A 17,879-nucleotide genomic window follows, 5' to 3' on the forward strand; every position below is an offset into this window, starting at 1 on the left:
GTCCCAAACACGTAGATGCCATCCACTGAGTGTTCTAGGTGCATAATGGGGAATGATCGTTGCTGCCTTCACTGGGTTCCATTTTGGCCAACCTCGGCCCCTCCCTTCCCAGTGGAGAAGGTCTGCACATGGCCTTTCCTGGGCTATGCCATGCCCAGGCTCCCTGTGAGTCCAAGGGGCCAATGGTGGCTTCTCCTCTTTTTACCTTTTCTTGGGGGCAGATGGGGTTCTCTAGCTCTCATCCATCTGTCCCATTAACTAATCCCTCCCTATCCTGTGCTAGCCAGTCCTCCAGGGCATACCCATCCTATGCTAGCCAGTCCTGCTGTATCTTCTAGAAAATAGCCATGGCCACTTGCCCAGAAAAGGGAGTGGCTCTTGTAGGGTCAGGCTGGCTCTGGAGTACCTGGCAGCTGATCTGGATCATGGAGCTTTAGGAGCAGGTTGGGCAGGGTTCGTCCTCGCTGAGCGTCTTCTCCCAGTGACTGGCAGCTTTCTCTGATCCTAGCCTCTACCATCAACTAGAGAGTGGGACGAGGGTGAACACCTGGCCGTGTGTGTGTGATAGGGCTGAGAGGGTGAAGATGGTGAAAGAAGAGGAGTTGGCCTGTGGGGGGTTACCTGTCCGTATGCTAGTGGGTGACCCTCCTAGTGTCTTTGCTTGCCATCACACTTGCGTTTTCACCTCAGTGTGTTCCACACCCAGCTGCGGTCTGGACCCTTCCCCATTCGCTTCCCATCCCTCTCCGTAGCTGCACTGACTTCTTCCTGGATCTCCATCACTCCAGGACAGCCTCTCCCATCTACCTCCCTGCACTGCACTCAGCCCTTTCTTTCTCTAATATTTAATTTTAATGATGAGTTTTCAGTCCCGTCTGGGGTGCAATAGTAAGACTGTCTCCAAAAACAAAACAGTTTTCAGTCCTATAGGAAATATACCCTGCATCAATGACTCCCCCATTCTCCTCCACCCCCAGCCCTGCGGGAGTTAACACAGGTAATGTTTTGTCACATTTCCTTCAGATACTTTTTAGGGGGCAGATTAGAGGGATCTGTGGAATGCTAGGTGCCTTGGGCTGAGGTGATACAGTGCAGGGAGGTTCACTGAACAGGTGGGCTATCCAGGGCAGGGCAGAGGGGGAGAGGGGAAGGAGGGAGAGAGAGAGAGAGGAAGAGAGGAGTATTCAAATACCTAACACGTGCCCAGAGGTCTCAAGACTCTGCTGCTATGCTCATGCGATCTGGAACCTGGACTGTTCTCTGGATTGCCCAGCAATTCTGGGTGCCCAGCAATCCGGAGCAGCCAGGGCCCTCTTTCCTTGCCCCTGCTCTCTCCACACCCCACCCTAGGTGGGCAACCTTCTCCCTTCAGTGAGTCAACCACAGGACAGTGCAGACAGCTGTGTGACCTACAGCTGGGCTCCTGGGTGGGCTGGACTGTGGGAGAACTTTTCCTATGGGCTTCTGCATTCCCGGGCAGAACTCGGCTTTCCCTCCAGGAAAGGCTCTTTCAAGGAAGCCTGCGGAGTACAGGAGGAAGGCAGCCCAAGGCTGCCCTGTGGTGTGCCTGGCTGCGTGGGCTGCTTTACAAGGCTTCCCCTGGCACCTCCACCCGACTTAGATTGTCCCTGGAGGATTCTCTTTTTTCCTTCTGGGTTCTAGCTTGTTCTTCCCTTCCCCCGTTGCAGAGATACTAGGAAGCCCTTGCCTGGAGAGCCCAGAGACAAATGAGCAAACTCTGATGTGCTAGAGCAGTGATGCTCGCCTTAGTGACCCCATCCTGCAGGGGTTTTTGTATCCACCTCTAGAAGAGAAAAGAGTGGGGAGATTCTTCAGGTGGGGCGGGTTGGACCTCACTGCCGCTTAAGTTCCATTGGTTGGGATCCAGTCACATGACTAGCCCAGCAAGGTAGGCTGGGCAGTGTGGGCTAAGTGTCTCCAGCTGTGTGTCAGACACAGCTCCAGGGCCAGGTTCTATCTGAAGAGAGAAAGCTTGGGCAGTGAGTGCTCCATATCAGGGCAGGGACAGGGGAAGAACTGATTAGCATTGTCACACCATCCCTGCCTTCTCTTTAGCCTATTATTTTCTTTTCCTTTTGTGCAAGACTTTTGAGGGGAAAGAGCTTTAAAGCCTCAACCCATCTTGACCTATTTGTAATGAATTAAAAAATAGGGAGTGGAGACCCATGGACACAGGAGGAGGAAGGGGAGGATGTTGCATTGATTGCTCATGATAACTAACTGGGGGACTTTAGGGACCACAGTGTTGGGCAGTTAATAGAGGGTGGCATGAAGGAAAACTAGGACTGGGACTCAGGAGGTGAAGACAGAAGGATCAAGAATTCAAAGCCACTGAGAAGAAAAAGCCCAACGAAGAGCTTGAGGCCCTGAGTTGAAGCTTCAGTACCAACACACACACACGCACGCACGCACGCATGCACGCACGCACACGCACGCACCAAGGCCAGTCTGTGTTACCAAATGAGACCCTGTCACAAACAGAAAACTAGAGCTGAGAACATGGTTCTCCTGGATAGAAGGTTCTGTCTGTTCTCCTTCTTTGGGCCCCTTCCCTTCTCTGGATCGTTGGAGGTTTGCGTAGGCGAGGGAAGTGTTGGCAGCTTTGGAGGTAGTCTGGGAGCCTTAGGAGGGGTCTCTGGCAAGCTTAGGAAAGGGCCTAGAGACCCCTAGGAGGAAACCGGGTGACCACAGCTAGGACCCTGCCAGAAAACATCCCATCATTCTCAGAGGGGGTGTGTCCCCTCCCACACCCTGGCGTGCCACCAGGATTCCTCTGGCCCCCACACAGATGTCTCTTCCGTCACTCTCCAGCCTATGTACGAGCCACATGTGTCTTTCTAGAATTCCACTTTTATAGCTTTCCTTCTCTGGCCCAAATACTCTAGGGGCTCCCTCTTGCTGGGAGCAGGAAGTCCAGGTTCCTCCTCTCAGACAGGGAGGATCTGAACAGCCCTGCCCCGACCCCGCCCAGCTCCAGGCCCTTCCCATCCAGGGTATCTTCCTGGGAGTGAAGGGAAGAGGAGCCAGTGAACAGGAACAGCAGGCTGGCTTCCTGGGGTGCTGGGGGAGATGGGGAGATGGGGAAGTGGCTCCTAGTCTATGGTGGGATGTAGAAGGAAGCAATCTCAGATTGCTCTTGGGAAAGTGCAGCCTGTTTCTCCCAGAGCCAGGCTCCAGGCTGCCCTGAGCCTAGACCTCTGGCCTGGCCCCTAAAGTGATTGGCTGGCTTGGCATCCTGCATTTCCCTCTTAGCCAATAGGACACAAGCCTTACTTAGGAAGTGAAGGGCTGTGTTAACAGGGGAAGGATCCTGAAGGAGAGGCGGGCTGATAGCCTTGAGCAGCTCCCCTCAAAGAAGAAGGCTGCAGGATGATGTCAGAGTCGAGGTGATACCTCTACGTCTCTTTTAAAACTGTTACTCCCTCCCCCCTCTTTTATTAAGCACTGACAGTAATCCAAGCACACCTGCTCACTGGACTGTCTCATTTAAGCTACACACCGTCAGACAGTACTGTTTTTAACTTAATGCCTGTCTTGCTGAGGAGATGACAGTTAATAGGTTAAGTGACTTGGCCACCGTCATGTGGCAAAGCAACAAGCTGGAATTCTGACTTCAGTGCTCAAGCGTTCCACACCCAACTGTATAGAATACTGATCATGCGGGGGAGGGGGGAGGCTGGGAAGGGAGGTGAAGGGTAAACAAAGGAGGAGGCTGCAATGCTTGGTAAGAAATGTATGCATTATCCTGACCATGTAATTGTAACCCCTCTGTACAGTATGTTTTCAAATAAAATAAAATTAAAAAAAAAAAAAGAATACTGATCATGCTAAAGTAGCACCAAGGGAGGCGACCAGTCCTGCTGATGTTTTCTGTGCCTGGCCTGTTAAAGTACATTGTGTGTGTACTTCTCCTCCTTCAGCCTCACTTCAGAGAGGAGAAAGCTGGGACTTTTTGTCCTGTTTTAGAGATGGGTCGTTAGAGGCTCAAAGAATAGGTGGAAATGATTGTGCCTGGCATTTGGCAGTGCCTTCTTCATGGATCGTCACTACAGCTGTGGGGACAGTCCAGAACTGGAGCCTTTGCTTGACCCTAATCCAGTGCTCCAAACTTGCATGAAGGCTGAGGGATGGCAACTGGAGCACACGGAGTGATCCCCACTGAGGTGGGTTCAGGGGAGGTGGGGGTGGCCAGCCAGCCTGCTTGGACACCTCCTGGGCATTGAAGAGAGGTTTCCCTGGGCTTGAGGAGGCTTCCCGGATTGTACGCTGTCAGCACATCTTTGATCTCCTCCTTCCCTCATTGGGCATCTCACTGTCAGGCCATCAGCCCAAGTTCCACCATGTTAAATGGCAAACACACCCAAGCCTGGCCCAGGCAAGGCGGCGGGGCAGATGGTGAGAACTGTCATGACCAGCTAGGGCCTGACTGAGCCGCCAGGGGCTCTGCTGCCTTATATGACCTCAGGATCCCAGCTTCTTCAGCACTTTCCCCTGGCGTTGGGGACTCAGCCTGGTGTCATAGCAAGAGTGATGATGACAGTCATAGCTAATATGACCCAAGTGCATTCACACTCACCCTGCCAATCAGGTTCTGTCACTGTCGCCCATTTACAGAGGAAACCGCTTTGTCCAGCTCTGGCTCACTCTGCATCATTTCTCCTCCTCCACCTCCTCTCCCTTCCTCCTTCCTGTTCTCCCCTTTCCTTCTTCTCTCCCCCTCTCATTTTCTAGAATGTTCTGAATCACCATTGTGAGTCCAGGGAGAGACTTTCAGTAGAACATGGGCAAAAACATCACCTTTAATAGTCATGTATTGTTTTGCGTGTGTTGGTGATCAGGACTGAAGTCTTAATGTGGTTTCCCCTGAGCTAAAATTCTGGGGTTGAAGCTTAGGTCCAGAACCTTAGGATGTGGCTGTAATGAAGTTCTCACCGATACAATTGCTTGAGATGAAGTCGTTCTAGCATAGGGTAGACTCTTAATGTGATACTGGCGTCCCCTTTCGAAGGGGATATTTGGACATGAGATCACTCTGCGAACACAAGGACAGTCAGGATGACACTTCTACAAGTCGACAAGTACCAAAGATCACTGGCATCATCAGAAACAGCAGAGGGGGGACACAGGGCAGAGTTTCCTGTACTGCTTTGAGAGGAAACTTAACTCTTTCCACACCTTGGTTTCTAGTTTCTAGTCTCTAGAACCATGGGACAGAAAGCATGTGTCATTTTTATTTTTAAAATGTCAGTCATGGGGCCTGAACTTTGGGCTTGGGTGCTGTCCCTTAGCTCTTCAGCTCAAGGCTTATGCCCTACCACTTGAGCCAAAGAGCCACTTCCAGCTTTTTCTGCTTATGTGTTGCTGAGGAATCGAACCCAGGGCCTCAAGCATGCAAGGCAAGAACTCTACCCCTGAGCCAACTTCCCAGCCCCTCCTGTGTCATATAAACCACCTAGTCTGTGGCAATATGTTACCATAACCCTGGAAAAATAATAATATTAGGATAGACAGACACATAGACACACAAGCGTGCGTGTGCGTGCACGTGCACATACACACACACACACACACACACACACACACAAACATTCTGATACATTTACGTTTTGAAGATAGAGCCTGGCATGTTGGTGCATGCCTGTAATCCCAGTGTTCAGGAGGCTAAGGCAGGAGGATTTGAAGCCAGTTTGGGCTACATAGCAAAGTTCTAGGCCAGCTGGGCCTACTACTGAGAGCCTGACTTAAAAAAAAGAAAAAAGGAACAGAGGAAGGGCCACAAGTTAAGGAATAAAAGTAGCCTCTAGAAGCTCACAAGGGAAAGGGAAAGTGTCCTGGCCTGGAGCCTCAGAAAGGAGGAAGGTGGGAGGAGGCAGCTTTAAGACCCTCTACTCTATAGCCAGAGGTGGCAGCAGCCCTCTGCAGTATCTTACCAGTGAATCCCACCCCAGCACTCCAGTTATGCCCAGTTCTGTCTTCCTGCTGGTTTCTGGAAATGACATTTTCTCCATCTCTTCTTATTTCTGGTGCTGCTCCAGGATCCCCCCCTTCACCCCCCCCCCCCCCGTGCCCTATGGAGTGGTACATCAGGCGTCTGACCTTACCAGTGCTGTGCCCTATGGAGTGGTACATCAGGCATCTGACCTTACCAGTGCTGTGCCCTATGGAGTGGTACATCAGGCATCTGACCTTACCAGTGCTGTGCCCTATGGAGTGGTACATCAGGCATCTGACCTTACCAGCACTGGTGCCAACTGTGCAGTCATCCCACGTCACTGGAACAAGTGGTCAAGGACCTCCACCCTGGATACCACTACTTTTCCTGATATGTTGTGGTACTTTATGCTTTATGAGCAAGTATATTGGATCCAATCTGACTCCCTATAGCTGTGATAACAGGCTTGTGTTGCCATGTCCAGCTTTTTATTGGTTGAGATTGTGCCTCCCTAACTTTTTGTCTAGGCTTATCTTGAGCCTCAGATCTCCTGATTTCAGCCTGAAAAATAGTTAGGATTACATGCATGAGCTACCATGCTTAGCCTGCCGAGGTGGTGCTCAGATTTGTCTTCCAGGTGGCTTTGTATGATCTTGAGTAGCTATGATTACACGAGTGAGCCACTGGTGCTCAATTGTTTAACTGATTGTTGACCAGGGAGTTACGATGATTCAACATGGAAAACATAGTCCTCTAAGCAGATTATTCTGAAGTGACAGGGTATCTATACCATATACATATACATACATACATACATACATGTGTTTGATGTTGGATTTAATTTAAACAGAACTCCACTGAACAGCCCAGCACTTTCACTTACTGTGAGATTCTGATTGATTGAACTTCCCAACAAATAAAGACATTTTCCAGGTACTGTTCAGTCAGTCCCTGCCTAATGTATTGTTTGTATATCTTTTTTTTTTTTTTTTTTGGTTGGTCATGGGGCTTGAACTCTGGGTCTGGGCCCTGTCCTTGCACTCTTCAGCTCAAGGCGAGCGGTCTACCGCTTGAGCTACAGCACCACTTCTGGTTTTCGAATGGTTTATTGGAGATAAGAGTTTCATGGACTTTCCTGCCTGGGCTGGCTTTGAACTGTGATCCTCAGATCTCAGATCTCAGCCTCTTGATTAGGATTATAGGCGTGAGCCACCGGCGCCTGGCTGTTTGTATATCTTTGTGTCAAATTGGCTATGCATGGCAAGGCTATTCAAAGGCAAGGATACTCTCTGTTGCACATGAGTTGAACCTGAGTGAATAAACAGATCATACAATACTGTGAAGTCATGAAGTAAGGAATACAAATTGTAAGTGCTGTTGGGATTCCAAGAAAGGAGGAATCACCTTTAGCTGGGACAGCCAAGGAAGACCATGAGGCCATGGAAGAAATGAAGAGAAAGGGGAAGTAAATTTCAGGCTAGGAAGGGTGAACGTTGTCAAAAAAGCTGCTCTTTACCTTACTCTCTGTCTCTGTGTCCCCAGCATCTAAGCCCTCTGTGATCACGTGACAAGTGAATTCAGAGGTTTGCTTGATCTTTCTGAGTCCCACAGAAATGTAGGTGGCCTTGTCTCTTTTTTTAGTGAAAAAAAAAAATTTTTTTTTGTCAGTCATGGGGCTTGGACTCTGGGCCTGGGTGTTATCCCTCAGCTCTTCAGCTCAAGGCTAGTGCTCTACTACTTGAGCCACAGTGCCATTTCTGGTTTTCTGGTGGTTAATTGGAAATAAGAATCTCACAGACTTTCCTGCCCAGGCTGGCTTTGAACCGTGATCCTCAGATCTCAGCCTCCTGAGCAGTTAGCATTAAAGGCATGAGCAACCAGGGCATGGCTTAATGAAGATTTCTAGGTCTGGAATCCTTTAGCTTCCCATGACCCGTCCTATACTCACAGGGTTGAGATTAGGGGACCTTGGTGCCTATGGCTCATGCTTGTAATCCTAGCTACTTAAGAAGCTGAGATTTGAGGATCAATGTTCGAAGCCAGGCTGGGAAGGAAAGGAAAGTCTATCAGAGTCTTATCTCCAATTAGCCACCAAAAAAAGGAATGGAGTTGGTGACTCAAGTGATAAGAGTGCCAACTTTGAATGAAAAAGCTGAAACAATGCCCTGGCTTTGAGTTCAAGCCCCAGCACTGGCACCTCTTCCCCCTCCCTCCCCCCGCACCTCCAAAAAAAAAAAAAAGATTTGAGGACTTGAGCTCAATGGAACTCCACCCTTTCTGCCTCTTGTGTTAGGGATATGTGGTAACCAGGCCGGGCAAGGCCCACCCTCCTCTCTCCCCAGTGTTTCCGTGATCCTGTCCAAGAAGGGCCTCCAAATCTGCTTTTTGGCTGGAGCCAGCTCTTGGAGCCGAGCTGTCCCACATCTCTCATCCAGTCTACCCCTTAGATAAACAGGCCAACATCCTTCACACATTGCCAGGTTCTAATGAGCTTACACGGCCCTGCACTGGCCAGATGCCCCTCACTCTAGAAAGGCCCTGACAATGGGACCTGCTTTTCTTCTAGCCTGGGCAGCTTGCTGGAGTGACAGGAGGATCTATTTCCTGCCTGCAAAGGTATCTAGCCATTCACAGCTGCCTGCCTTCCTCACTGCCCACGTACCCAGGCTTCTTCCTCACCCAAGGCCTGTCCATGTGATTGCTTTCTCTGGCAAACCCAGCCTGCCTCTCCTGAGGGGTGACATTTGGTCCCATTGCCCGCCACTTTGCCATCTCGTGGGCCCAGAGTCTGGGTGCTATGGCCCTGTGTGCTCCCGTGCTTCTGTCGCCATGCAGAGTTGGCGAGGCTAGGCTGCCTTTTGTTTTGTTCAGGAGCCAAAGCTATGGGTTTGCTATCTTTGAAAGGTGACCTAGTAGGCAGAGAAAAGGCGCTAGTCCCTGGCAAGCAGGGCTTCCTGTTCCCGTGGGCAGTGGGCTAGTGGGATGACCAGGTCTTGACTGGCAAGGTTGTGGTGGTAGGGCTAGGTGACAGGTGTGGCTGGGCTGGGCTCTGAGGCTCAGAGATGACTGACCTGTTGGGGACCCACAGTTCTGGAGAGGCCCCACTAACTAAGATGCTCAGCAGATGAGCTTATTTTGGCTGGTGTGGGAGTTAAAGGGGAGGTCTAGGCTAGTCCAGCTGTTCAGGAAGAGGAGCCGGTGAGAAGCGCCTGTAGACTCCCTTCCCAAACTTTTGGAGAAAAAAAATAATGCAAATCTGCTCCCTTGTTTGCCAGCCGTATTTGTTTCCTAATGTTTGTGAACCACTGAGGAAATTCAGACTGCCCTTTGCTGAAGGAGGCACAGAGAATGTGACTGTTACTCTGCCAAGATGAACTGTCTGTCTTCTCCAGGACACGTTTCCTGACCTCCTACAGCAGCTATAGGATCCTGTTCATATTCCCTGTCACTCTGAAAGCTTGTCTGTTTTTAATCCTCCCTGTTTTTCAGCCTCCCTCGTGCTGAGATTATAAGTGTATGCCCACTAGAATTTCTTCTGCTGCTGCTAGTTGGAGTTTGAACTTGGGGCCTTGCCCTTGCTTGTCTTGTTTGCACACAGCTGGTACTCTTCCACCTGAACCAGGCCTCCAGCTTGGCTCTTTGTGGTTATTTTGGAAATAGTGCCTTAATTTTCTACCCAGTCTGGCTTTAAACCACAGTCCTCCAGATCTCTAGGATTATAGGTTTGAAGCTCAAGTACCCAGCTTTTTTTCCTTTTTTGACCACCCTCTGTTTCTTTGATGTCTAGTTTTCTCCTCAGTAAGCACAAATTATTTGTGTAATACAGAAATGAAATACACAAAAATAGAATATGGGTGGGGGAAATGGGAAAATGAGAAAACAAGCATTCTAGTCTATAGAATTTATTTGAAAATGTTAATTATAAAAAGCAATACTTTGGGCTTGATGGTGCATACCTATAATCTCAGTACTTGGGAGCTGGAAGCAGGAAGATCTGGAGTTCAAGGCTAGTCTAAGACCCAGACTCAACAACAACAAAAAAATCCTAAATTCATAGTGCGGTGGCTTAATGATTGTATTTATACACAAGAGGGAATTATTAAGTGTTTGAGAGTTGAAGTTACAGCATTAAAAACTCATGAGCCAGCTTTTGCTAACTATCCATATATGTTCAGGGAAGTGAAAGTTAATTACGGTGCAGTCGCTGTCTTGTTTTGAATGGAAGTCAGTTATCAATGATTTTGCCTTCCTATGTGGGCTCTAAATAACCTGTGCATATTAGGCAATAATTATGTGAGAGGCAAGCTTAAAATCACCTATTAGAGCTGGATGTACAGATGGATAGATGGGCAGTCTCTGTCTTGTCTCTGTCTCTGTGTCTCTTCTAGCATTGAATCTCTTCTCATCACATTCAGTACCAGCACCGTGGTCTATAGGCTCCTAACTGGTCTTTTGTTTCCATGTAGGGACCCATACACTACAAATAGTTGGGGCCATCTTTACAAAGCATAGACCAGATGGCGTCTGTCCTCTGCATAAAACCTTTTAGGACTTTGTTTCTATCAGGCTTAATCCTGAGTCATGACAGTCTCTAAGGTCTTCTGTGGTCTGACCCATCCAGCCTTTCAGCTCCATCGCCTGCCTGTTACCCTACCTCACGCCACAGCAGCCACACTAGCTTTGCAGGCTCTTTGCATATCCAGTTCCCTTTTCTTGGACTGTTCCTTCCTCCACAGTGGCTCAGTTCCTTTCCTGTATGTCTCGGCTAAATTACCTCAAATTGGTAAGGCCTTCCTCAGTACCCAACACAGTAACCAGCCCTTGGTGCTCACATCTTACCTACCCTACTTCATGTCACTCCCCGACAGATGACATTCAGTTGTGGTCTCTCCCTCCACTGGAACAGGAACACACTGACACTCGTTGGCTTTTTTCTTTAATGCCAAGTGCTCTTCGTAAGTGCTCAGTAGATGTTTGAAGGACTCGGGGAATGGATGCCTATGGTATTGTGTGTTCGATCCTTGTCATCTCTGCCCAGGATACATCTGAGGCCCACATAATGCAGGTGCCCTGTCTGCCCTCAGTCACCCAGCTGGGACAGAGAGACAAGATCATGGCTATAGGCCCTGCACTGCAGCACTTGCCTGGCTTGGGGAGAGACATCTGTTACACCCAGGGGCCCTGCCTCTTGTCTGTTTTTCCAGTTTACTCAGAGTCCCAGCATAGAATAGCAAAAGAAAAAAAACACAATGCAACACAACAACCAGCTATTCCTTTAGAACTGTGGAAACGTCTGTCCCTGGAAAAACAGTAGTGATCTCAGGGAGGGAAAAGATGAAGCCGAGGGACAGGGCTGCTAGCAGAAGGCCCGTGAGATCAATTTGGTTTTGCAATTAAAATAACATCTGGGTCTGTTTCTGCAGAAGAGTTCTAGAAAGTGGGTGGTCTGTCTGCAGGATCAGGTGGGGCCTTCCTCTCTTCTCCCCTAGGAGGCTTTGGGATGGCGGGTGGCTGAAGGATTCACTATGCAGATGAAATATAAAAGACTTGGGTCCACAGACTCATCTAGAAGCCTCAGCCTGGCCTGAAGTCCTGTTGGTCGCAAGTCTGGCCTTGAGGGCATCTCCAGAGTCTTCCCCCTTGCCGAGATGGTTCATATCATCTTTGATGCACAGGAGTTCTGTCCTCCTCCCAGTCATGGCCCCTGTGGGGTTATTAATCATCTGTGAAACAAGTGATTTCAGACGTCAGTCATCTCAGGAGCACAATGGGCCGAGAAGTGGGGCAGGAGGGATGCCCAAGGCTGTTCCCATCTCTGAAACTTGTCTCCTCTGTCTGTTGGCTCCTCAGATGCAGCTTCTGGATAAGTTTCCCATTGAAGGTGGCCAGAAAGATCCCAAGCAGAGGATTATCCCCTTCCTCCCAGGTAAGTTAAGGGGTGGGGACTGAGGGTTGGGGTAACCTGGAGAAGGATCCAGAAGAGGCTAGCTGCTAAACTGGAAATGCCACATGGGTTGGGCCTAGAAATCTGCTTATTATCGACGCCCTAGGGATCTAGAAGCCCCTGGGTTAGAAGGCCACTATCCTCCAAGTGGCTTCTCAGGCCATTTCAGAGCCATCTCTGCTAGCTTGTAGCCTTGGAAGAGTTTCTCAGGCTCTTGGACTTGGTTTTGTTTTCACCAAAGGCATTGAGAGACTGGGTTCTCCCAGGAAAGAGCAAAGGGTCACCAGTAAATGCTGCTGCCTCCCTCAGATGGAGTTCATACCCTGGGTCTTAGCTCCCACATGCCTCGCTGCCTCTGGATCTGCCTGGGATCTGGCAGAGACAGGGTTTGAACCAGCTCTGCCTGGCTGTAAAGGCCAGGACACCATTTTAGAGTCTTTTTCTGGAGTTGACCTCAGGGCCTTGTGACCTGCTATTTGCAAGGATGTCTGTCATAAGTTTGTGTAAAAATCTGTAGCAATTACCGAGTGCTTCTTGGTATGCTATCATGTGCAAATCATCCTGCTGAGGTATGTACCATCATTTTCCCCCAAGGGATGGAGATGGTAGAGTTCAGAGAGGTTAAATATCTGCTGTGAGTTGGGCCCCGGTGACTGGTGCCTGAGGGAGAGACCTAGGGATCAAGATTTGAAGCCAACCTGGGCAGAAAAGTCTGAGAGAATCTTACCTGCAGTTAACCAGGTAAAAAAACTAACTGAAGGTGTGGTTTAAATGGTAGAGTGCCAGCCTTGTGTGAAAAAGCTAAGTGAAACTTAGGGTAACTCAGGGTAAATCCTGAGTTCAAGCCCCAGGACCAGCACCCAAATGATGAACCGAGGTCTCCAGCCCCACACTTGGGCTCTGCCCTGAACACTGTATGCAGTACTTTCCCTGTGTTCCTGGTTCCTTCCCTGGCCAAGCCACTGGATCTGCCAGTTTCAAGGGGAGCTCCTCCACAGTGCACTTTCCCCTGGGTCGGTGCTCCCCCTGGACTCCCGCAGGTCAGCCTCTAGGACACAGCAGTCAGTTGGACCCTGAGTCTCAGCCACACTGCTGGCCAGCCAGTACCTACCTGTTGACCTAAGAACAGATTGGAGCACCTTGCTCAGAGTGGCTCTAATTCACAGGGCGTTGCTCACATACCCTCTACATAATAGCTGCAAGTGGCAAAGGTACAGAGAGGCCCCCTGTCCTCATCTTTTGCTAGAGGAGCAGAGAAGTAATCAGATCTCAGGAAGAACCGTCAGACTCTATTGTTTGGGCAAGACCTTAGATGTTCCTCCAACAGCACTTGGGATGCTGTGGGCCCAGATGCCCCAGGGGAGCATGAGGCCAGCAAGGAGCCCTGCCCTGGGTAGAAGACTTGGCCCTGGGCCTATGGAAGGACAGCTACCTCTTCCTCTTCTTCCTTGGCCAATGCTGCAAGGAAAACCCTCCTTATCGTCCAGTCAGCCATGTTTAGGAAAAGCCCTGCTGAACTAGGTTGATGGAGCTGGTGGTTTGGCTGGTTGGGATCCGATCTTCATTTAAGGAACCTCGAGGTAGTGAGAGACAAGACTAGGATCAGAACAGCTTAAAGCAGGACACAGCCCTCTCTACTGTGTCCACGCGGTTCCTAGTGTGACTGCACAAAGTGTTGAGAGCAGAGAGCCACGCGGTTCCTAGTGTGACTGCACAAAGTGTTGAGAGCAGAGAACACACTATATGCTGAAGACGGCAGCCGCAGCCTCCAAGGGTTTAGAGCTGAAGGTGGGTAGGATTGAAGGGTGGGCTGGAGGGCATGGCGTGGGCATGCTGCCACTCTACTCCATATCTCCACATCAGACTACCTGCACATACTCCTGGAAAACCTGGCTCTGTCAGTTACCACCTCTATTAACTTTCTGCACCTCAGTTTCCTCATCTGGAAGATGGCATGGTGAGATGAGACTGTTTTTGTTTTTGTGCCAGCACTTGAATGGGCTTGAACTCAGGAACTGAGGTTAAGGGATGCTAATAGCAGGAGGTGCAGCCATCAGCAGACTCTTAGTCCTGCCTCCAGACTGGGGCTCTCCCTCCCAGGCCCCCACCACTTGTCACCTGCCACAGAGGATGATAACTAAGCAGCTGCCACAGTGCTGAGACCTGATCTGCAGCTCAGTTTCATCTTACCAGACTCCTGTGAGGAGAGAATCCATGCTGAGCTCTGTCTCGCTCATTGTCAACCCATGGCCACTACTGATTAACGAAGTCACCTGTCTCCACCTACTGGGAAGAGTCTAGCCATAGACACTGACCCCCATATAAATGTGGCCATGCATAGCGTGGGACATTGTGAAGAGGATTGAGGCTGACTCAAGACACCCACTAAGGAAGAATCCCCCTTTTCCTGGCTTTACCTTCTCTGAAATCCTTTCACTGACCTTCCTCCCTTCCCCTACCCTTGCTCACTTACTCCCCACAACTTCAGAAAGGGCATTGGGGGCCTTTGTCCAGCGCAGACTCTCTATTCCTAGCTTCCTCTTGCTTACTGGAAGCTTCCTTAGCCCCTTCATACTCTACCTCCTCCTCAGCCTGGAGAAAAAGGAAAAGGATCATGGTAAAATAACCCAGCCCAGTCAGAACCAGGCCAGGATGGGTAGACATGGGGATTCACAGTACCTGGATAGAGGGAATCCCCAGAGCACAGGGTATCAGAGAAGGGCAGTGGGCATGTCCTAGAGTCTTAGAGACAAGGATTGTCTACAAGTAACATTGCAAGCTGTGTTCTTCTGTGAAGTTCCCACACCAGAAAGCAGGCAGGCCAGGGCCAGGGACAAAGCAGGCAGAGATGGGGGATTAGCTAAGTCTAGACTCAGGCTAGCAACCTTAGCTTAGGGGTTGAACACTTACTTAGCCCCCCCCCCCCATCCTAGGTCCCATCTCGATGACTGAACAAAGTAGCCTTTAGACTTAGCCTGACAGGCACAATGGTGTATGCCTGTAACCTCAGCACTCAGGAGGATTATTTGAGCTCTGTAAGACCTGTCTATGGGAAAGATGAGGAGATGGCTTGGAGCCCATGTGGGGCAGGCATGTCTGGTATCCCATGTGGATCTGGGGCAGGAAGGAGTCACTCCTGGGCCTGGCCACCTCAGAAGTGGGGTGCCAGGGGAACAGTCCTGGCTCTCTCAGGCTTATGCTTCCAGACCATCCCACCTTATGAGAGTTAGACACAGCCATCTCTATGGCTGAACTTAGCATGCGTGTCTCTGAGTCATTCTGTCTCCCTCTCTTGCCTTTCTGTCATGGGTTGGAGGCCTGGTAGGGCTGTGTCAGGACTTGATCCTCCTGTTATATGTCTGGCCTTGTGTGAGCTCTCCATCCTCCTTCCCTCCCCTCCGGCTGCAGCGGCCCCAGTCTGGGAGGGGCAGCTCACTTTCCGTCAGCACTAGGCATTGAATGGCAGAATCGCTACTTCTCCTTTGTGTCCTGTGGTTTTGCCTAACCCCGGGATTTCTTGCCACAGCCAGACTCAGCTAGTCTTTTCCCCTTTTTTGTTGTCCCCGCACCTCCCAGGTTAGGGACCTGAGCCTTCTTCTGGCTGTCTTTGCTGCCTTCTGAATCAGGAGTGTCCTCACTGGAACATGGAACTGGAACTTGGCCTGACCTTCACTGTTCATCTTACACACACACACACCACCTACCTGCAAGGGCTCTCCCAATTCCATTGAGTAGCAGAGATTATTGACACTGGATAATTCATCTTTTTGCATTATAATTTTATATGACAATCAGATCTCCCCCAAGAGCTTTCTGAGTATTATTGTCCTTTAATTGGGAACCTCACAAGACTGGCTATTTGTTTTCCTAAGTCAGCATTTTTAAACTATTTATTTTTATCTTTTCTTTTTTAGTACTGAGGATCAAACCCAGGATGTTGTACTTGCTTGCTAGGCAAACACTTTGCCATAGAGTTATATCACAGCCCTACAGCATGTTGGTTTTTGTTTGTTTTGTTTTTTTTGCTAGTCTTGGGGCTTAAATTTGAGGCCAAGCTTCTTTTGCTCAAGGCTAGCACTCTACAACTTGCCACAGTGCAACTTCTGGCCTTTTCTGTTTATGCGGTACTGAGGAATCGAACCCAGGGTTTCATGCATGCTAGGCAAGCACTCTACCACTAAGCTACATTCCTAGCCCCAGCATGTTTTTACGTTAAACTCTTTTGCTTGAACTTAGGGCTTGGGAACTATCCCTGAGCTTTTGTGTAAAAAGAAAAAAATATTGATCAAATTACCCTGGCAATTTTGGGATGGTTAATTGGAGATGAGAGTCTTACAGACTTTCCTGCCCGGGCTGGCTTTGAAACGCGATTCTCAGATCTCAGTCTCCTGAATAGCCAAGATTATAGATGTGAGCCACTGGTGCCTGACTATTTTAAACTTCAAATTTTGAAATAACTCTATATTCGTGATTTCTTGCAAAAGCACTTAAGTTACTACACCCCCTCCCTCCCTCTTTCCCCCACCCCTTCTCCAGTGTATTACAGAGCACACAGCTGTATGCCCACCCATTAAAGGTGAGATTAGGTCACCTCCCACCCTCTCTGAGCTCTCTCCAGTGGAACAGCTCAGGTATGGGATCAGAACCAAGAAACTGATGCTGGCACAACTGAGTTAGCTTGACTGCAGAGCCAAGTGATGGACTTCTGTGGTGACGTGGACATGCCAAGAAGCAGCATGCCAGTGCCAAGGCAGCAACCGGACCACAGTCCCTAGGAAACTTCTCTTGTAGGCCACACAGCTTGCATTGCCCCCTCCCACAGAAAGGTGTGGGTGAAATTTTCTTTCAGGCAGGTATATTCCAGGAACCTCCTATACAAGTACAGGCCTTCGGGACCAAGCACACCATCCTGTAAGTGTCCTCAGTGGTGTTCTGTTTAAATGAGCATGTGATAAAGTTTGTTGCCAAGCCAAGGACCTAAAGAGATAATAGTCATTTAGCTTGCCTGTAATCTCAGCAAGCAGGAGGTTGGGGCAAGAGAATTTTGAGTTCCAGGCCAGCCTGACCTATTGCCTTGCCACAATAGTAATAATAGTAGGGTTTTGTTTTGTTTTGTTTTGTTTTTTTGCTCCTCAGGTTTACTTGTATGAGTTTAGGGCTGCTAAGTGGGTTGAGAAAACAGGGTAGACCTAGAGCTTGAAGACTGGGTTGTTACCTTGATTGACCTCAATCATTTGAGATGAGAGTAGAATTGTGAAGAGTCTCATACCCGATACTAAGTTTCCTTACTATGGTTTTATAGATGCCACAGAAAAGACTTTTGGGTCAGAGGCGAAAGACTTTATCATAGTGTAATAGCCAGCATGAGCTTTGGCCTATTTGTCTTAGTTCTCCTGATATCCAAGGCCTCCAGGGTGACAGGATGGCTCACATCAATGCCTGCACATCATGCACTGGGCTACATTATGGGAGAGAGGCCCAGATCTTAGGGAACCTAAGATATAATGAGTGGGAAGTAAACCTGCCCTTCACTACAGAGAGACACTATCTCCATGACCCAAGGCTGTACAGAGACATCTTTGAAAATATAACCCAAAGCAAAAAACTGCAGGAGACATGTACCTGGTGTTTTTTTTTTTTTTTTTTTTGGGGGGGGGGAGGGACTTTTCTGCTGACAGAAGGCAGAAATGAAGTTCTTTCAGATACTAGGCCAGTCATGGTGGGGTTAGCAGCCTATGTTTACGTGGAATTTTCTGCCTTGTTTAAAAAGACTATTGTGGAAAATCCATCTCCTGTTGCCCATCCGGGGATTGGAGTAGATTTCCTGTGTATCCTGACTTGGCTGGCCCAAGGAGGCTCCCTGGGAGGAAATGGTCATTACGAAATAAAGCAGAGTGTGTAGCCACTGATGTAAAAAGCAAACAACTGTGACCAGGGGCCTGCAGACTTCAGAAGTCAGGTGACAGAGCAGAACTCATTCTG

At 49.3% G+C, this 17,879-nt stretch overlaps 1 protein-coding gene across 1 annotated transcript in view; it reads left to right on the forward strand.

Annotated features, from left to right (window-relative positions):
• Sh3pxd2a (SH3 and PX domains 2A) overlaps window positions 1-17,879 on the forward strand; it is a 192,728-nt gene that overhangs the window by 57,252 nt on the left and 117,597 nt on the right. Inside the window, exon 3 of the mRNA XM_042689196.1 lies at window positions 11,804-11,879. Coding sequence (XP_042545130.1) covers window positions 11,804-11,879 — 76 coding nt within the window. The remainder of the gene's footprint in view (window positions 1-11,803; window positions 11,880-17,879) is intronic.

The sequence above is a fragment of the Dipodomys spectabilis genome, unplaced genomic scaffold (assembly GCF_019054845.1).
Source record: "Dipodomys spectabilis isolate Male_0828 unplaced genomic scaffold, ASM1905484v1 ptg000125l, whole genome shotgun sequence".
Lineage (NCBI taxonomy): Eukaryota > Metazoa > Chordata > Mammalia > Rodentia > Heteromyidae > Dipodomys > Dipodomys spectabilis.